Below are 21,701 nucleotides of genomic sequence, written 5' to 3' on the forward strand. Positions count from 1 at the left end.
TCTCTCTGTGTGTGTGTGTGTGTGTAAGAGAAAGGGGTGCATGAGTGCCACAGCGTAGAGACAGTTCTCTCCTCCCACCATGTAGATGTAGGTTCTGGGGATTGAACACAGGCTGTCAAGCATGGAGCCTTTTTTCTAGCCCTACACTTATTCTTTACAGGCGTCTTTGATCTGTTCAAAACTGGCCTTGTAGAAAAGGCCACTTCAAGTATGCCTGTACCATGAATATAACCCACGTGCCCCACTGTGCTCTGCGCTGGCAAAGTGCACTAATTAGTACTGTTTGTACAAGCCTTTCATTTCATATCAACTGGTGGAAAAGTAAATACCAATCCCCCAGATAAAGTAAATGGGTAAATATATCTGGATGAGGCTGTAGAAAGAGCTCACAGCCATTGTCATAGACCCAGCTTCTGCCTAACTGCAGAGTCGCAGGGACACCAGCCCATACCCATCATCTATGGCTAGGCTGCAGTGACATACTCTTGAGGAAGACAGACATTCTCCGTGAAGTTTTTTCTGCATGTTTGAGTGGTAAATGTCTGGCATGGGAGGAGCCATGTTTCTAGGCTGTGTTGTGCCCTCTGAAAATTCCTTGGTGCTAACCTCCAAGACCTCAGTGACTAGATGGAGTGAGCATTTTTTTTAAAAGTGGTTAAATTAATATGAATATATTTGTATGGGCTCTAATCTGGAAAGAAGACATACTTCACAGGGACGTAGCACAAGGCAGCCACCAAGAAGCCAAGGTGGAGGGCATTTGAAGAAACCAACACTACTGGCACCCACTTCTTGAATTCCGAACCCCAAGATTCTAAGACAGTAACTGTTTATTGCTTAAACCATTCACCTACTCTCTGCTATGTACTGGGGTAGTCCCACAGGACTGGCTTCATCTCACTGTGGCCTCTGGTACTTGATAGATTATAACCTAGCCTTGGTTTGGTCATCTGTAGGGATGTAGAACTTGCTACCTCATAAGGCAGCTAAGATTTTGTATCACATGGAACTCTCAGTTGAAGTGGCAGAAAACCTTATTAAGAAAGACTTAAGCAAAGTGGGAAGTGTACTGTGTAACTGAAAAGCCCAGCCAATCGCCTAGGTATAGTTATAAGCAAGTCTCAAATGATGTCATCAGAACCTGGGTTCTTCCTTCTACCAGTACTTTGGGAGCAGGCTGACCCGTTTACGTATGAGAATAAGATATTAAGATACCAGATGCCAGATATTAGATTATATGAGGTTTATTAAGTGAGCACGGGAGAGAAGGAAATGGGGGGAGGGGTACCCTAGAGAGAGACAGAGACAGAAACAGACAGAAGAGGAAGAGGAAGGAAAACAGGGGAAAGGGCCAGGAAGACTGTCCTTTTATATAGCCCTGAGCAGGGCCACACCCCCGTGACAGGTAGGCAATGACATCACAGGTAGGCAGACTAAAGCAGAATCCTAACATTTCCTACCTTTCTCTCAGAGGTTAAGAGCACTGACTGTTCATTCAGAGGTCCTGAGTTCAATTCCCAGCAACCACATGGTGGCTCACAACCATCTATAATGTGATCTGATGCCCTCCTCTGGCCTGCAGGTGTACATGTAGGCAGAGCATTGTATATGTAATAATAAATAAATAAATCTTTTTTAAAATGAGGAGCATTGGATTGTTTTATATAAGGTAAGCTGAAATATATAAATGTAGGTAAGGGAGAAAAGAGAGAGAGAGAAAAAAAAAGCAATAGCAACAAAATGTCCAGATTATATGGTGAAGAGGAAAGAAAAGCTCTGCCTTGAAAGTCTTGGGTAGAGGGCAGGGTATGTCAGCCATGTCCTGCAGCAGATAGGGACTGAGGAGTGCTGGGAAAACCTGGAGCTGTTTGTCCAGGGTCTGGAGCACACCATTTCAGCCTTTTGTAAATGTATTAGGGATGAAGTAAGCTTCTTAATTACTTTCTGCTGACAGTAGAGTGGAGATAGAGGGTTTAAAAGGCTGAAATGTTGGCCAGGTTCTGGAAGAACAGGCTGTTGCATTTGCTGTCCAGGCCCTGAGGACATCTATAGCTGGGAAGGGAAATGCAGGTCCAGCTAGGAGGAACAGTGCAGGTCCAGCTAGGAGGAACAGTGCAGGTCCAGCTGGCAGGATCTGTGAGGTTGGATGGGAGCACTTGTGGGTAGCCGCTTTGACGATGTCCCAGATGTAGGCAGTCTGGCAGGATGCTGGAACATATATGTGGGCAAAAGACAAAGTTAGTAGATTAAGGAGAAAATTCCCTTTAGGTGTACATTTGAAACTCTTGGGAGAGAAAAGAGAAAAGACTTGAAAATAAGGAAAGAGACAATGATGACAATGCTTGAAATTTTTGGGAGAGAAGAGAAAAGGTTTGGACATGGGAACTTCCTTCCGTTTTACCCTGTTGCTGGCAATAATTAAAAGCCTTTAGTTTTGGATCTGTCTAAGTTTGGTTGAAGAGGCATGTAAGCTTAGAAGCCCTTAGTGTGGGTGTAGGGATTTGAGATTCTCTAAAAGATATCCCAAAGGCGTGCTAGGAGGAACAGTCTGGACATTTCCAATGAGGATGTGAAGCCAGTAAACCATTAGGGCATCCTCAGAAAGGATAATGACTCAGAGGACAGGTACAGACTGCTCAGTAGCTCATCAACACTGACCAGCAACCAAGAGCACAGCTTGAAGGTGGAAGAGCTGGCCCAGAGACGTAACCACCTAGGGCACCGGGGTTTGGACAGTGGCTGCAATGGCGAAGACAGCTGTGGGAGAGAAGCTACATCTGAAAACTCACCCGATAGGAAAGGTCCTAGTTGTAGGTCATCTAGGAGGGCTAGGATTGGGTACCTCCACTCCCGGCGAACCAGAGAGGTGTCGACGGTCTCTCAGACAAAGGGAAGCATCTGCGTGACTAGGAAGGGGGAATTTAGCTGGTGTTGGATGCAAAAACATGGCAATCAGGTAGTTAAGGAGAGAGGAGTTCCAAAACCAGGGAAAGCAAGAAGGAATCCCACCCTCGGAGATGGGCGATAGGTGAGACACTTGGGCTCTGGATTACAGTACTTATCTGGATTCCATTTGACCTAAGAGGTGGATTTCCTGTAGCTTACAAGAATCCTTTTTAAATTCATAAAGGGGGATAAATTTAGCATCATGACTGTTTGAAATCTGCAGTGAGATACACATTGTTAGACATGTACACATTGTAGGACAAGGTGATAGACACATAGCACAGTAGAGGCTTGGGAAAAGAACTTTGTGTTAAAAGCACAAATACTCTGAGGTGAGCTTAGGAAAAGCAGAAACCTTTTTGGCCTCTGTGGAACAGGAACATGGAGAGGACAGAAATCTCCTATAAAGCAGAAGGCAAAAGCTCACTTTAGCGTCAGTACACATCATGAAAGAGAGGCTTTTTTTCTCTCCGTTTAGAAGACTGGACACTTTTAGTACAGTGAGAGACATTTTAAGAAAAAGACAAACAAAAGGAAATTTAAAATCTTGAGCTTAGAACTCTGATAGGATCATATAATGCAATGTTTTCCATAGTTAGATTAATAAATCGGAGCTCTTTTGATCAGTGTCAGCACTCTGAACAGTTAATACAACAGCATAGCAACAGGGGAAAAACATCCTTTTAGACATGTTAACCTTCATAACTTGTATTTACCAACTTAGACCTTTTAACATACATTCATAAAACATCTTTTTAGAAGCTTTAAGATATAGGTGCAGTTGCTGTAAGCTGTCACTGTCCTTTAGCTAAAAGAATGGTGATAGGAGGTCTGGTAACAAGGTAGACTGTATCTAGACCTGGTGCTTAAAGTTTGGTCTCCTGCATCTGAAGAGGGCTGGGAAGGTATGTGAAGCCGCCATGATAGAAGCTGGCCATGTGACTATGTAACCCAAGTATGAGGTTAAAACAGACCTGTAGCCTTACCCTGGGTTTGGCAAGGCTGCTGAATCTAAGAGCCATCTGTACTCCCACAGGTCACGGAACTTGAAGTGTCTAAAGCTCTTGTGCTGGTTGAACCTCCAGTGCCTTAGCACACAGAACAATCCTGCATGTGAGCATTGACTTCATAGGCCAATTTTGCCAACAGGCAAGGCTGTGCGACTGGTGTCCCATTCTGGCTGTAACAGCTGTGAACCAGTGTCTCCTTTTATGGCTGCATCTGAAACAGGTCCCTGGTGGAGGTGGCTCAGGCTGGACCTAGGCGGGAGGGGGCATTACAGACCTCTGTTTTCTTCCTCAGGGGTAGTGGCTAAGGCCTGGAATATAGCTTTGTTGTAACTGAGTCTGTTGGGAAGGCTCCTCTCAGGTTTTAAAGATTTTACTAGTTCCTATATGGGGATTCAAAAAACATCCTCAGCCTTTTAATTATGATGGCAGTGAGACCACAGTTTTGTCTATGTTAAGAATATTTAAGTAGACAATTTATTTTTAGTTTGTCTTAATACTTAAAGACTAAGACTTTAGGTTTTATCTCTGTTAGGGTGGAGCATTAAAAACATAAGCACAGTTTATAAAAAGAGAGAGAACAGTTTTTTGTATGATCAATAACATCACATTTAGAATTTTAGGCTAAGAATGAGGAAATAGAAGGATCCAGAGGGTCCTGGAAAACTACAGGTAGATCTGGGCCCTGGGGTCCTCCTTAAACTATGGCACAAGCCAAGGAAAATATAGGCAGTAAACTTTGAACACCTACCCAGACTGGCCGATGGAGAGGACATTCTCCACCATTAAGTGGAGAAGGAGATCTGACTTTCACACAAACTCTGGTGCCCCATATTTGACCATGTCCCTTGGATGGGGACGCCTGGTGGCACTCAGAGGAAGGATAATAGGTCACCAAGAAGAGACTCGATACACTATGAGCATATACAGGGGGAGGAGGTTCCCCTCAGTCACAGACATAGGAGAGGGGAATGGGGGGGAAGCAGGAGGGAGGGAGGAATGGGAAGATACAAGGGATGGGCTAACAACTGAGATGTAATTTGAATAAATTTAATAATAAAAAAAGAAAAAAACATGTTTTAAGGCAGTGATTTAAATTTAACATTGTAAATAAATGAATATTAATACAGCAGAACATTATAGAATAACTTAAAAAATGCATTAAACCCATTATTCAGGAAGCCTATAGTTGAATCCAGGTTACCTGGTGACAGGAAGAATAGCATTTATTTACTTGCTAGGAATTAGTAAAGATATAAATTAGAAACAAAAACATATTGGATCATGATAAAAACATAGCCCTGAAATAAACACTTTGATCCAGGGTACAATAAAATGACTTGTTTGTTTGTTTTTTAATCTAAAAGGCGATAAAGGTTAAGTCTTAAATATTATCTAAACATCATACCAAATAAACAATTGTACTTTTTTTTTTTTTTTGTAGAGCAGAAAAAGAAATCAGAGACAATTTGTATTTATTTATTTTTTATAGAGGGGGTAAGTGGCTTATTTTATTCATTATGTGCTTTCAGGGCCATCTGTGCCCCAGATAGTAAATAATTTTTTTAATTGAAAAATAAAATCATTCATATCACATCTCAATTGCTATCCTCTCCCGTGCATCCTCCCATTCCTCCCTCCCTCCCGCTTTCACCCCATTCCCCTTCCCTATGACTGTGACTGAGGGGGACCTCCTCCCCCTGAATGTGATGCTAGGGTATCAAGTCTCTTCTTGGTAGTCTGCTATCCTTCCTCCTAGTGCCATGGGGCCTCCCCATCAAGGGGACATAGCCAAATATGGGGCACCAGAGTTTGTATGAAAGTCAGTCCCCAGTCTCTATTTAACAGTGGAGAATGTCCTGTCCCTTGGCTAGATCTGAATAGGAGTTCGATGCTGACTGCATATATTGTCCTTGGTGCCATAGTTCGAGCAGAACCCCTAGGCCCAGATCTGCCCATCATAGTGTTCTTCTTGTAGGTTTCTAAGACCCTCTGGATCCTTTTATTTCCCCATCTCCTATATTTCTCTCACCTAGAGTCCCAATAGGATGTCCTCACCTCTATCCCACTTTCCTGGTAAGTGAAAACTTTCATGGGACATGCCCCTTGGGCTAGTGTCCAGTTATAAGTGAGTATATACCATTTGACTCTCTGCTTCTGGGTTAACTCACTCATTATGATCATTTTCTAGTTCAATCCATTTGTATTTTTTAAGAGTTGGACTGGCTGAGCATGGTGGTACATTCCTTTAATCCCAAAACTCTGGAGGCAGAGGCAGGCAGATCGCTGTGAGTTCGAGGCCAGCCTGGTCTACAAAGTGAGTCCAGGACAGCCAAGGCTACACAGAGAAACCCTGTCTCAACAAACAAACAAACAAACAAACAAACAAACAAACGAGTTGGATGGAAGCCAGTCACTGGGCACAGGGGGTTGACTCCACCCCTGGCCTTCCTGAGTGCTGAAGGGGCCTAGGAAGTGCACACATACATCTCTAGTGAATCCCAGGCAACCTGCAGTGGGAAAGGGGGAGGTGTCAGGGCAGCAGGTGGTGGTCACATGGTTGCTCATAAAGCCATGTGTTCTGAGGAACCAGTCAGTGGTGGGCAGATTTAAAATGGTATGAGCCTGTAGTGACTTTGGCTGTACAGTAACTCTGTCACCAGGCAAGCAAGGCAGACAGGTGGCAGCTGTGGGGCTCTGTGCAGCCCGTGTGGCGAGTAAGGATAGCTATGGAGAGGGCACCTACATGCCGGCGGCTGGCGGAATGTGGCCCCTTGTAGTCATTCTAATCAGAGGGACCTAAAATCAGTCACACTCTGTGGTTGGTCAGCATTTGCTTACCAATAATCTGGCAGTCTGCTAGTCTGCACTGCTCACTGTGAACAGAACCTTTGCGGGTGGGGGAGGTGCCCAGCCACACCGCGGAGTAAATAACCTGTGCTCTGAGCTGGGTCCCGGGAGAGATAGGAGCTGTGGAAATTTACCTCAGCTTAGGATCCTGGTTTCAGTGGCAGTTTTGAAAAGCTGGCCCGGGAAGCTTCCTCACAGGTGACTCTAGGCAAGCGGCAGGAAGTGGGAGAGCAGGACATTATTTAGAGAAAGGAATTTAGAGAACGGAATGGTCCTCTGGGTTTCGTTTCAGAGTTTCACGGCACCAATTTTATGTTCGATAATAAAGATGAGATAAGATAATAAGATACCAGATGCCAGATGTTATGTTATAGAGCAGTTAGTTAAATGAGCTTGGGGGTGGGGGGGGGGGAGAAGGAAGCGGGAAGGGGTACCCCAGAAAGAGAGGAGGCCAGAGACAGAGGAAGACAGAGAGCAGAGCCTCATTTCTGCTTCTCACACATTCTGAGTTCCACTACATAGCACTTCAAGATGTCCCCCATAGCCACTTCTTGGCCCTATGCGTTGAACTGTTTGCATCTTACAGAAATTGTGTCTATCTTCAAGCTTAGTCATGAACATTGTCAAAAAACGTTCCAGATACGGACATCTTTTTTAACCTTCCTATTTCTAAGAAGTTATTTTGTTGCTTCATAAACTCTTCACTTTATTCCTTATGCCATAACCAGCTATCTGAAAATATGCACACGCTTATAAATATAATACATGCATAATTAATATTTATATCTTATTTTCCATTGCATTCCTAGTATGTAGGGCAAAATGTGCTTTTAAGTATTTATTAATTGGTGTTCAAATTAAAGTATTCATAATTTACATCAGTTCATAAATATTAATCAAGTACCCATTATATTAGGCATTAAGGATAAAGCTGAGTGATTATAATATCAGAGACCTCACCTTCCAATGGACGACAAGGTCAGCCTATAATGTATGGTTACTACTAAGCTAAGTGTTGTACGGAGAATCACATGGCATTGTGACCATGTGCAACAGGGAACGGCTCTAGTGTGAGGGACAACTGGGTGAGATCTGAAAGAGCACCCCCTGAGGGCGTGGGGGGTGGTGGTGGGCCAGCTGTTCCTTTGCATGAGCTGGAGTCAGTGCTGCGCCAGATCAGCTACGTGGGGAATGTTTCCTAATAGAATATTGGTTTGATTTGAATGTCCCTGCTACATTCCATGTGCTTTCTGGTGACATGATGCTTGAAGCAAGCAAGCAGTCTTCTTAAGTTTGTCTCCAGAGACTATCGCTGTTGTTGTTCCAGAAAGGAAAATGATTGTGGCAGTGCTATTTCTTGTGACTTTTTCAGCGCTGTAAGCAATTATATGGCTTATTAATATCCAGATTCTGAATAGATTAAAAGCACAGGGGCAAATCCAATAGCATCTCAGCTAGGACCCCGAGATGTTAAGTTGTACATGTGGGTATCTCTGCCACAGATCTATGGGTGCTTGTGGCAGCCAGAAGAGGGTGTCAATTGGGCCATAGCTGGAGTTTCAAGCAGTTGTGTTGCCTAACAAGGGTGCTGGGAGTTGAACTTGCATCCTCCTGGAGAGCAGCCAGTGCTCTTACCCACTGAGCCATCTCACGAGCCCCTGCTATTTTAAGCTGAAACTGAAACCCAGATCACAAGATGCAGGGACCCAGAGATGCAAATTGGCATGCAAAGGGTCAGCTAAGCATCGCAGAACTAGCTACTTAGACTTTCTGCTCTCACCTGTGCTTTCTCTGCAGTAGTTTCTAGAATAGATCTGGACTAGCAAAGTTTACTTATTCCCTACATAGCCTTTTATTTTTTTATTTTTTTGAATCTTTTCAACACAGCCTCTGCTCATCTTTCAGCTCTCTGGTTAGGTTTTGTTCATTTGGCCCCTGCTACGTATATGCTGTTTACACTTTTGCCAGTTCCTGTTAACCCAGGTGAGTCTGGCCTCGTACAGGTAGCTAGTGCTCCCATGGCTCTCTGTGCACATGTCCTTAACATAGTTTATTTAACTTGTTTATTTATGTTGCTTTCTTCCCACTGGATTGGCAGGTTTGCTTTTTTTTTTTTTTTTTTTTTTTTTTGAAGGCAAGGAACACTTTCTGCTCATTTTTCTTCTCCTTGAACCCAGCAGTGTGCAGAGTGCACAACAGTGTCTCAGTGAATATGCACTATTAAAACTGCATGTTCATCGTGGTTTTGCCTGGGTCTTGGTGGGAGAGGGGCGGTCAGCCATGCTGTAGTTGGTGTCTTGCTCATATACACGGCACCAGGAGTTCCGAATGACTTAAGAATTCTGTCTTTCTTCCCTACTACCTGCTGAAAATAATACCACCTCTATCATGACTCCTAATCACTCCGAAATGGCTGCTACCATGACCTGTGGTTGTATAAAAAGTTAGAATCTCATAAGCACTTTTCTCTGACTTTCACATTTTGCTCCAGTTTAGGCTAGAAAATCTGACAAGTTATTTGGCTTTCCATGGTGCTTACACATCTTAGTGGGTAGCTTCACTTACACAAAACACCTGCTCCAAAACTTTCTAGTTCTTATCTGCTTTTATTACTGACAACTTTTTACTATTTACTCCTGCTACGAAATAGGAATGTGATGAAATTTGTAGCTACCCTCACATCAGTGGCACATAGGTTTCCATCCATAGCTCCCTGAGAAGTGTTGTAGGTCCCTGCTACCTAGCATCGTCTGAGACCCTGAACATAACTCTGTGTGCTCTGTAAAGAACTGCCTTGTCCAGAAGAAGGCCTACTAACACACCCAATAAGCTCCTTTTTATCAACAGGCTGTCATTTCATCAGAGTAAACACACTGGCTTGAGAGTGACCCTAACAAAATATTACTGACAGGGCAGCTTAGTTTAAATATCCCATTTCAGACACTCAAGGATTCTTAAGTTATTTGAATACTTTTCCTTGCCAGATCAGAAAGTATGCCTATGTCTTTGCCTTTTCATAGATCCAAATACCACTTTTCTTAACTCATAGTTCAACCTTTGCTAATTGTGTAAAACCAGTGTTCCCCACAACGGTTACTGAGGGATGCGATGCACAGGCTCAGTATTAGTCCGCTTTCCATTGATACTACAAAATACTAGAGACAAAACTGTTTTTTCCAAACCAAGGATATAATAAGCTTTAATGGATTTTTTTTTCTCATGGAATCACCACCTTTATTGACATGGTTAGTTACCATACATCCAGATCAACACAGAGAGACGTAGACTGTCTCCTCTGCAGCACATGTATAAACACAGGTGAATGTGTGACACACCAGCCGTTGTCACAGGGGTGGATTTTCACATGTGGATTCTGTTGGAGAGAAATCAGAGTAGTTATTTCGAACAGCGTTGTCTACGTTCTTTAATTTTGATAAACGATTCTGTGTGAGACAAAACTTAACGGGAGGCAAGAGATGGTTGGGCTGTGATTTCGTCCCACGGTCACTTGGCCTTGTTCCTTTGGGCTTGTGGTGAGGGAGGACATTGTGGTAGAAAATGCACTGTGAAGGAAAGCCTCTAAGCTTGTGATGGCCAAGAAGAAGAGGGCAAGGAAAGGGGTGGGGCCCCCAATATCTCCTTCAAGCACCTGTCCCCTGTACCAGCTGTTTTTCTCACTGCTCTGACTAAAATACCTCATAGTAGCAACTTCAGGGGAGGAGGGGCTTATTTTTACTCTCACAGTTTCAGGAGCTACAGTCCATCATGGCAGGGAAAGTGGTGGCCAGAGTGGCGTATCAGTGTGGCACATTTGTTCACCTCTTGGTGAACTGAGAATGAGAGAATGGGACTGGGCAGCAGCTCCATCTGTAACCTTCAAAGACCAACCAGTAGCCCACCCCCACCGGCCAAGCCCCCAGCCTCCCGAAACAGTGCCACCAGCTGTGACCTACACTGACCTCTGTAAGTTTCCAAGGCTTCCCAACTGCAGCGCCATCTGGGACGAGAGCCACCACACCCAAACTGGAGGGACAGGGGTAGGCATTTGAAACCCAAAACCTAACAGGCTCCCTTGGGAATCCTGGCATAAAGTTTTTGTCAGGGAAAAAAAAATTCTTGAACACTTTTAAATTATTATTAAATAATAGTGATGCCATCCCAAGTGCTGTTTTGGGTAACTAGTTGTATGAGATCTCTACCAATTTGTGGAATATAAGCTCAGTATCAGTACTTGACACGTGAAAATCCTGTTCTAGAGAGACACAGTAGCTTGTTCTGGTTGTCCTTAGTTTTCTTCTTTTTATGGGGCTCCTTTTTGATCTAGTGGACTATCTTTTGTGATTTTAGAACCATAGGGATGGAATAAAGGACAAATTAAATTCATAGCAGCTCAGCTTGTTGGTTGCAGTGAAGACCCAAGGGTCCCAGATGGTACACAGCAGTAATTCCAGTGACTGAGTTCCACGTATGGAGAACCCGGAGGCCACTGCATGATGTACCCTTTAATCTTGCTGCCTGACATTGGGTTACATTAGGGCAATAGTTTTGGACTGTGTCCTGGATCAAATGAAAGTTTCATGGCTCAAACACAGGACTAGAGATAGGCACTATGAATGTTAGAAAGGTGGGTTATTGGTTTTGTTTTAGGATAGGTTTCTGAGAGACATTAGTGGAGACAGCTTGAGATAAGCATGCCTGTGGCTCTCCACCCGACTCGATACCAGAGCAGCCATGGAGGTTTCTAATGCGCCCAATCTGGGTTTTAGCCAGAGCACTCTTTACTGAGATGCATCTTGACATCTGTGTTTTAAAGTTATCAGGGTAAATTTGATATACAGCTAAAGCTAGCAATTAATGAGCTAGGCCAGCGGCCAGGGTGTGGCACAAGGGCCAGATCTGGCCAATATTGTGCTTTTTGTGTAGCCCATGAACTAAAGAAAATTTCTACATTTTGAAAGAGGTTGAGAAAGGTACAAGGAAAAATTATATGAAATTTAAATTCTAGAGCTTCTCTCTAGAATGTTGGTGTAGCCACACTTGGTCATTTGCACACCGCTTGTGGTTGCTGCCACACTGCCACAGTGGAGTTGAACTACAATAGACGGTAGCTCAGAAAGCCCACACTATCTACTTTACAGCCCCCAATGCCAATGCCTAAACTAGGCTAACTGGAAGCCATGAACAGGGCTGCTTCCTAACATAAAACCAAAGCCAGAAGGCCTTGTGTAATGCAATTTGTGTTTCTGTAGCGGAGTTTGCACCTCAATTTTCTGTGCCATATTTGTAACAGAGAGAGGTTGATGGATTAATGACAAGTTCAGTAAAATATGTTTATCAAAAATATTGAAATGCATGCTTTTATTCACTAAGCCACATAAGTATGAAGAATTCATTATCTGTAGAGCTGGATGGTTCAGGGTTTGCTCTTCCCTGAGGACCTCCTAAGTTCCCAGCCATCATATCAGACAGCTTACAAGGGCCTGTGGCTTCAGATCCAGGGGTTATGACATTCTCTTCTGGCTTCTATGGGTACATGGACACACACACACACACACACACACACACACACACACACAAACAAAGGAAAGAAATGAAAGCCTTAAGATGATTAAGAAAATTAGCAGAAGATAGAAAATGGAGGGAGCGGATAGTCTTTGTCATCAGTGTGTGCAGAAAAGCAGCCACCATTGCATCCAAGCTTGCTGCACAGCTCTGCTCTACTCTCATTTGGTTTGTACTTAGGTTTTTGTGGTAGTAATATTAAAGGTTGATGCATATTTATCTGCTTTCTGTAAGAATGTGACATCATGGGTAGTTTAAAAAATATTAATAAACCTTAATCAGTTGGAAGGCTGAGAAAACATGTGATTTCCAGTTTATTGTTCACCGTTCTTGGTTGGCTTTCAAAGATGTGAATCTCATGAAATTGCTTGGTGACCTGCTTATACAATGGAGGCATAGGTTCCCATTTTTATGCTTTGCCCGCCCACCTCCCCACCCATCATTGTGAAGTGGCCACAGTCCCAGGCATATAGCTATAGCCATTTGGAAGGAAGCCAGAGATGTCATTTTATGGTGGGCCGTGTGGCCAGACTATCTGAAAAAGCATCAGTTCTACGTTCTACCACTAATGAAGTTTCAGGAAGGGTGGTCCTAAGCATTTGGGGAAGGCAGCAGGCAGACACGGTACAGGCAGACACAGTACAGGCAGACACGGTACAGGCAGATTCCTTCTGCCCACGAGCTTTCCTGTTCCTACGTCTGGAACATTCCTGTTTAATCATGAATGGCTTAGAGAGCAGAAACACATGTAATATTTGCGACTTATATTTCATACTTTCCCTCGTGTTGTTTTCTCTTTTCCAGGGTTTTGTACATTGGCCTGGCTTGCAATACGGCTCGTTATATTTATATTTCCTACCTGGAAAATGCCTGGACTGTCCTCCCTATGGAAGTTCTTCAAGGTGAGCTGAGGCTGGCCTGACAGCCATCTCTCTGCGGCTCCCGCAGTGACCGAGTGGCCATGACCTTGCCATCTGGTTCTGTCCCGGAAGGGAAGGTCCACTGCTCTGAGTGCTGTCTTGTTTTGAGCCAAACAAAGGTGGCTTTTCTCCATTCCTTTGTATTTAAACAAAGAAAGAGGAAGTCTAGAATAAACTGCTCTGCTCTGCTTCTAGGCACATGCCTCCAAAGGTGGTTTTAAAATACAGAAGGATGTGCCTGCCTTTCAAAGGCTCCAGTTCTTCTGATATTTTTAGATTAACTGTACATATGAGAAAATGGGGCTCTAATATTTTTCTCTCTTTGGTTATTTTTTATTGCATCTGGTGGTTTATAATGAAAACTTGAGAGTCACGTTACTGTTTTTCCATGAATCATCCGAATCTTTACTCAGCCACGCTGGCCTGACTTCTGCCTGTTGCCAAAGTGCATTGTGCCCACCAAGATTTCCCGGGAGGCTCTGACCGGCGCGTTAAGAGTATCGAATGCAGGCTCTGTGTTCATGGTTCCTGGCCATGCAGTGTACATGATTTCTTCTGGGTTCTAAAACTTCTGCTCGTCTGTTTAGCGATTGCCTTTATGATTGTGCTCATCAGGACAGGATCACTGGAGCTGAGTGGGCTGTGACAGCCTGGGCTCTTAACTCACTGTTCAAAACAGTCTGTAACTGGATAATTTCATTAGCTCTATTAGATGTTACTGCAATTATTTCCTAACCCAAAGGCCGTGAGTGAGTACACTTCAGCCAGGGTAATAATGTAGTGTCCTGGGTAGATTCATAGTTCCTCATCTAAGTAGACTGTATAAAACACATGTCACTTACCACATCCCTCATCACCATGAAGCAGGAAAGTGCTAATTTAAAGGACACATGTTATTTATAGTCCTGTAATTATGTAATTCAGAAATATATACACTTGAAAGGTGCTTTTCTCAGATCTGATATAATGTGCCATCAATAAGAGAAAATGTGTTTGTAAACATATATACATAGTTGGGTATATAATAGGAAGCTATTGTTTGTCAAAAAGTAAGGCATCATGTGTAATTCTCAGAACCCTGGGAGGGCTTTGCAGTGCAGCACGGGTCTCTGGCATTGTATCATGTAAGAATCATAAACTAACGTCTCACATTGAGAAGGGAACCTGATCTTTGGGATTTCCCACCTCAAGGGCCTGGCCTCTCCTTGTCTTGTTTAATTGCATTATCTGTCAATATAGAAAGGTATTAATTCTCGATAAAGAGATTTGTGTGCCTACTAAAAATTTATGTTGTTATAACAATATAAAATGTATATTGCACATACACTAATATACTATTGTTAATTGGATATAAATTAGATAGAAAAGGACAGCTTACATAACATACCCAAGAAAAAAAGAATATTGGTGAATTTGGTGATACTTGTAATCCCGGTACGTGAAAGGTTGAGGCAAGAGGAATGCTGTGAGTTTGAAGCCAGCCTGGAATACAGTGTACAGTGTGAGATCTTGTCTCTAAAATCCAAAACAGACAGCAACAAAAGGCATCATGAGACTGTTGAAGGAAAACAGAGGAGTTTTATCAGCGAGGAAAACAAATGCTCTTTGTTGCGGGTTTGGAAATCCTTTCCTGTTATTTATCAAAGATGTATAGGGTGAAGTGAGCCTGAGACGGCCATTTTAAAAGGAGTGCAGGAACTAGGTCAGATATGCACCACGTGACTCCTACCATGCATGAGATGCACAGAAGTGCGTGCTTGCAGCGAAAAGCCCTGTGGAGACACTAAGCAGCTTCGTGAAGCCGGGAGGAGAGGCCCGAACACTTTATTGAAAACTTCTATACAGGGGGAGGTAATCCCCCTCAGAAACAGTCAAGGGGAGGGGAATAATGGGAAAATGGGAAGGAGGGAAGAATGGGAGGATACAAGGGATGGGATAACCATTGAGATGTAACAAGAATAAACTAATAAAAAAATTAAAAGAAAAAGAAAACTTCTTTAGGCTCCAGCATGAGCTGGGGTCTGTAGGGCCACCACTGTAGCCTCTAGAGAGCAGACAGCTGCTGCTGAGCAGCACTGTGGACCAAAGAGTAGAGAGCAAAAGCCACATGGCACCTTCAGGGCGAAAAGAGTGGCCATCATAGGCTGCTGGCCTGGGACATCCTTTCATATGGTAAGCATGTCAGGGTGTGCCATAGGGGAGCTGGGCATGCTCTGAATCTAACCCAGCTATGCCTTACACTTCTGCGCTCCATTTTATTGTCCTTTGTGTCCATGGAAGATCACTGCTGACCAGTAGGAAATATCTGTGAATGCGTGCTGCCTGCCTCCCCAGAGTCCCCTGTTTCTAAGCTGGGGGACATGGCTTCAGTCTCAGATTTTGTGCCTGCACAGAAGCCCCAGAAGGCAGTGGCTCACGCAGATGAGATCAAGCTACATCACCTTGAGCCATTCTTGATTCCACTGCCTGCACAGCCTTGTCCAAATGCTCTGACCTTAAAGGAGACAACTTTAGGATATAGTCAAGACAGGAAACAATTATAAGGAAATACTGATTATAGGGCATACACCACTTGTCATCGTAGACACCTGTTAAGGGTAAGGGCATAGCTTAATGGTATTTGCTTAGTATGTGCCACACCCCTAGGCTTGAGTGCCAGCACTGCAGGGAAAAGAAAGGTACCCATGACTGGGGCTGTTACTTAATTGTTCCCAGTGTCAGGAAGTGGGGAGGCTGAGGCTGGGGGATAAGACTTATTCCTGACTGTCTGGGCACTGAACAGCCATCACTTTCACTTTTTTATTCTTAATAGCCAAGAGTGGGTCTTCTATAAACATTTTTTATCTTATTTGTGTGCGCACACACGCGCACACACACTAGCAGCGCATGTTGAGAAGTTAGTGTTTAACTTTAAGGAGTTGATTCTATCTTTCCACTGTGGGTTTCAGGAATCAAACTCAGCATCCTAGGCTTTTGTGGCAAGCACATTTGCCTTCTGAGCCACCCCACCCCCATGCCAAGAGCAGCATCTTAAAAAACAAAAACAAAAACAAAAACAAAACATAAAGGATGCCTGTCTCTTCATTCTTTCTCGACCGCCCTCCTTCCCTGCATTCCATGAAAGCTAACCCTGCCGGAGAGGAGGTGACAGAGGTGTGGTGGTGTGTCCCATATTCCACCTCGTTATCACTTCACCTTTGGGCTGCTCATAGTGACTGTGAGCACTTCCGCTCTCCCTCGGTTTTGGAGCTGCGGGATCGCACCCTCAGCTATTCTGATAACAGCCATGCAGCAGATTTCCTCCTTGCTCGCTCCATAGCAAAGGGGCTATTCCCGCATCTCTCTGGGGTCAAGGGATGGCCAGTAGAGCTGACGAGAACAATAAGAACTCAACTCTGTTGGGCTGTGGTGGCACACGCCTTTAATCCCAGCACTCGGGAGGCAGAGGCAGGATCACTGTGAGTTTGAGGCCAGCCTGGTCTACAAAGCGAGTCCAGGACAGCTAAGGCTACACAGAGAAATCCTGTCTCGGAAAAATCTAAACAAACAAACAAACAAACAAAAAAAAAAAAAGAACTCGGCTCTTTCTCCGTGTGGTAGTCAGGCTCTCTTGAAGCCTGTCCCTGCAGACCCTCAGCTACCATTTTCAGCAGGCTGCAGGCAGCACTACCTAAAGAATCAGGTTTTCCCGTTCATGGTGAGTCTGTAGTTTGATTTAAAGGGGAGTGGGTCTGTGTGCCGGCAGCACTGTTGGGTGGTGGTCATGCTGCCAAGATTCTATGTTCGTTTGTCACCTTTACTTTCACAGGAAGCATTTAGACACTCAGGATTGTGATCCTGTATACGGACAGTTGGTAAAAGCCAACATCACGGTGGTTGTGCTCCTTGCCCATGTGGCTGCTAGTGTTAGTAAATCACAGGAAAAACTCAGCAGTGAATGTGATCGGATTTATTCCTGGTAGTAATGTGTGTTGATGACCTGAGTTCAATCCCAGGCGCCCACATGGTGAGCAGAGAGAATTAGCTCTTGCAAATTGTCAGGACTTTCACACTGCCACACTCATGCACCTTGTCCAACATACAAAGTAAACAAATAATTGTTTTTTGGTGGGTTTTTTGTTTTGTTTTGTTTTTGCTTGTTTTATTTGATGGAAGCTTAGCAGTTAAGAGTACTGTCTGTTCTTCTACAGCACCCATATTTGATTTCCAGAACTGACACGGGGGCTCACAACCATCTATGACTCCAGTCCTAGGGGATCCAATGCCTTCTTCGGGTACCAGGCATATACATGGTGCACAGATATACATCTAGGCAAAACACCCACACACATAAACAAAGAAAACAGTATTTGAGGAGAGTGAGGTCCGACAGGGCTGTCATGGCTGAAGAGTGCCTTTTGAAGACTTGTTTTTGTTTATTTATGTCTATGTGTCTATGTGAGTTTGTGCATATCATGGGTACGCAGGTGCCCACAGAGGCTAGAAGAGGGCATCAGATCCCCTGGAACTGGGTTTACAGGTGTTTATCAGACACCCAGTAGGTGTTGGGTGCCAATCCCAGGTACTCTGGAAGAACAGCCAGAGTTCTTAACTCCCTAGAGCCCCTTTGAGCTATTTGAGAAAATCTTTCCATCACTGAAGGACCAGATTTGTCCAGCTCCTCCAGACTGACGAAAGGTGGCTTTCCTGTCACCAGTCACGGGAGCCAGCTGAGCTTTAGGGTTTCAGTGTCTCATGCAGCTTGTTAGTCTGGTGAGTAAGAGCCGTTTCCTTCTCAGTGTGTTCTGGAAGTACACAGAGAAGCCGTATAAGATGATCAGCAGCCAGGCCTTATCTGAAGGAAGAAATTCTAGACCATCTGTTGTCATCCATATTGGAGAAGTGCTGCCTGGCTTAACCCTTGAAGTGCACGTAGTCAGCTATGTGAATAACTACCATAGACAAATAAGCCAGAAACTGGCATATGAAAGGCAAGTAGATATTTTACAGTTAGTAAAAGTTGTTTTAAAATGTTTCCTTCAAAGTAGTTTCCTCTCTTGTCTATTTATAGTCACATGAAATGCCTTTTGATCTGAGGACCCTCCTCTAACAGTGTGCCACATTTAGCTTTTTCTAAAATTCTTTTAACCATTTGATATGGTTTTGGGTCATTGGGAATAATTTCTTAAAGATGAATCAATTTGAATTCTACTATGGGGTCTAATTAATTTTGTTTCTCAGTATATTTTGGAATTTTATTCTAGTATTACTCATAAAAATAATATAGGTATCTGAAAAAGGTCAATGCCATCTGTAATAACATAAATGAAAATATTTCCACTATATACTACTATGTCAACATTCATAACTAAGAGTCTGTGTAGGCAGTATTTAATTCTGAAAAGACTGACAATATCTATAATATTGTAATTTCTTAACCAGACAAAGCAAATAATTTATTTGACATTTATGAAAATTAATTAAGTGTGCATGCTATTAATAACTAGTTGGTCCATATTTTTAGTTTAAAAAAAACCCAGTTGGGGTCAGGGATAATGCTTGCCTAGTATATGGGTAGGCAGGATTTAATCCCAGACCCACCAGAAAAACAAGGCAAAACAAAACCCCGCCAAACCTACTTCCTTGAAATGATGACTAAACAATATATAAGAAAGAGGAAAATTATTTTAATCTTTCTAGAGTTAATGATGAGGCATCTAATCTAATATGCACAGTAAAGATATTTATTCCTTTATGGGCCTCCTTTAGCACGGTCAGTTCAGGTGACTTTGGTTGTGAGCCACATGCTGTGAGTTAAGACTCACCTTTTCAGTATTGGACGTATTTGTGTTCCTGTAAATATGTATTTGTTTCCAGCTAAGTTTCTTGGAAACAGTACAGTCCTTCTGGGCTTTACTTTCCAGGTTGCTTATGTGAGGCCAGATCATGCTTAGCCGGGAGATGCATACTGCATAAGACCCCAGGAAACCCCGTGCTGTTTGTTCTTCTAATGGCTTTCCAATAGGGTGCAGCAGAGGACTCAGCATTTGTCCACTGCTGGTCAGGGCTGCAAGCCAACGCACAGGGGGACACTATTGCACACTGGTTAGGATTGCTACTAATAGAGGAAACAGTTTTTAAAAGTTCTGGCTATGAGATGGAGAAGCTAGTGAACTTGTGGATTTCCAGGGGGATGTCAATTGGTGCAGCTACTGTGGGAAACTGCTATTCTTAAAAATGTTAAATATAATGAATGCCACCTGAACTAGAACGTCCATTTCTAGCTGCATAAACACCAGTGTGTAAGTATTTACTTGAAGATACTTAAATATTGATATTTAAGCAGTATTATTCATAACAATCGAAAGGTGGAAACAACTCATGAGAAACAAAATGAGGTGTGTGTGTGCATGTGTGTGTGCGTGTGTGTGTGTATGCGCACAACGGACTATTATTCAGCCTTTAAAAGGATATAAATTCATTTTTATACTAATAATTTCTGGTTTTGGCTGTTTCATACATGTATATAACGTATTCTGATTACACTGTCCCTCCTAACCCTGTCGACCCCTTCCCCACACAAACCTCATCTCTACAAAGCCCCTTTTCTCAGGTTCATGACTTTTGGGTTGGTTTTCGCCCAGGGTTGGTGTGGTTTGAATTTACTCAGGGCCATCTGTGTGGCCCCGAGATTGGAACTGCACATCTAAGCCTGTGTTCTCAGTGGGTGCCTAGCTGTAGTCAGGAGTCAGGGGCAGGGCTCTGTGATCTTCCCAGTGGCGAGCACCCAGGAGTCAGGGGCAGGGCTCTGAGCCCCTGTCTTTCCACTCCTGACTGCTGAGGGGCTCATTCTTGTGCAGAACCATTGTATTCATAGCAACTGCGAGCTCACATCACCATGGCCTTGTCCGGAAGATAGCACTCTGCAGCCCTGCTCCTTGTCGTCTGGCTCTACATTCTTTCTGTCCCCTCTTCTGCAGGGTTCCCTAACCCTTAGCAAGGGTGCTATAAATGGCTCGTTTCGGGTTTCTTATCTATCACTTAATTCTCAGCACTTGAACAGCCATAGTGTGCATTCACTACCATTCATTGGAAAGAGGTTTCTCCGGTTAAGGACAGCAATGGATGATACCCACTTATCTAGGTATTTAAACATGAGTACTTAGAGCAGCTTGACACTGTATCCGTTCAGCTAAATAATAGTATTTAGTTTCCCACAAAGATCTGGGATCTTTCCAGGCACATTTTGGCTTTTGTTGGTCTTTTTGACCAGGTGTGTAACACGAGGTTCTCCTTGTAGAGCAGGTCTCAAGTCCAAATCAAATACAGCCAGGTACCCTCATACCAGCAGTGCCGCTGGGCACCGCTGGGCACTGCTGGGCACATCTTATTTGAACAACTGGACTTATAGACTGTAGAGTTCACAACTGGATACAACCATTGTCATTTTCTTTCCTACCAACTTACATAGCACCTCCTGAGACATGAGGAGGCAGGGAGGAGGTTTCCAACTCCATCCCAGTTTGATTTCTCTATGCATGCATGCATCCAAGGTGTGCAGTGAAGGAAGGAGATGCTGAGCACATGCTATAATGTGGACAAACCTTAAAGACATTAGACTAAGGGAAACAAGCCAGACACAAAATGGAAATATTGTTATGACTCTACCTACATGAGACCCTGAATAGTTCCATCCACAGGGATGGCCCTTGTTAAAGAGTGGCCTGAGGCTGCAAAGTGTTTGTTTGGGATGATAAAAAGTTAGTGGATAATTGTGATGGATGTACAACAACTGCCTAATGCTACTGAACTGTATGTTTGAAAAGAGTTAAAAATGACAATCAGAAATGCATTATATGCTTGTATAAAATTCCTAAAGCACAAGAATATTATATTGAAATGGCTTAATTGATACATTTGCTATGTGTGTCTTATTATAAAATATGTATGTGTGCTTACATATATGCCTAGTGCGTCTACATAGTAGAACAGGTCTCTGGTTAAATAAGAGTGCTGAGCAGACACTCACTCCACTCATGCTACCTCCACAGGAGTCACACATGCGGCCATCTGGGCAGCATGCATCTCTTACCTCAGTGCAGCTGTTCCGCCAGAGCTGAGGACCTCTGCACAGGGCATCCTGCAAGGCCTTCACCTGGGATTGGGGAGAGGATGTGGCGCCATGATCGGAGGCGTGTTAGTCAATTATTTTGGTAAGAATAATTTTTCTTTTCTTCCTTTGGGGAAAATAAGGTGGTGGTGGTTTTGTTTTGTTTTTTCCAGCCATACCATATTTCAACTTCAGTGTTCCTATCCTCTTTTTATGTTGCATGGCGATCACAATTGTAAAGCACGTGCTTACATTGTGAAGATGCTTAGAGCCAGCTCATAACCCAGTCTTCCGGCAAGCAGCTTAATGAAATGCTACAGAAACCTC

General features: G+C 43.5%; 1 protein-coding gene across 4 annotated transcripts in view; it reads left to right on the top strand.

Moving 5' to 3' along the window:
* Positions 1–21,701, top strand: part of Mfsd6 (major facilitator superfamily domain containing 6) — a 72,585-nt gene that overhangs the window by 46,035 nt on the left and 4,849 nt on the right. For all 4 annotated transcript variants that reach the window (XM_051153789.1, XM_051153792.1, XM_051153790.1 and 1 more), the window contains exons 3-4: positions 13,170–13,267; positions 21,316–21,477. In XM_051153789.1, the coding sequence (XP_051009746.1) occupies positions 13,170–13,267; positions 21,316–21,477 (260 nt within the window). The remainder of the gene's footprint in view (positions 1–13,169; positions 13,268–21,315; positions 21,478–21,701) is intronic.

Source organism: Acomys russatus, chromosome 12, assembly GCF_903995435.1.
Source record: "Acomys russatus chromosome 12, mAcoRus1.1, whole genome shotgun sequence".
In the NCBI taxonomy this organism is placed as follows: domain Eukaryota; kingdom Metazoa; phylum Chordata; class Mammalia; order Rodentia; family Muridae; genus Acomys; species Acomys russatus.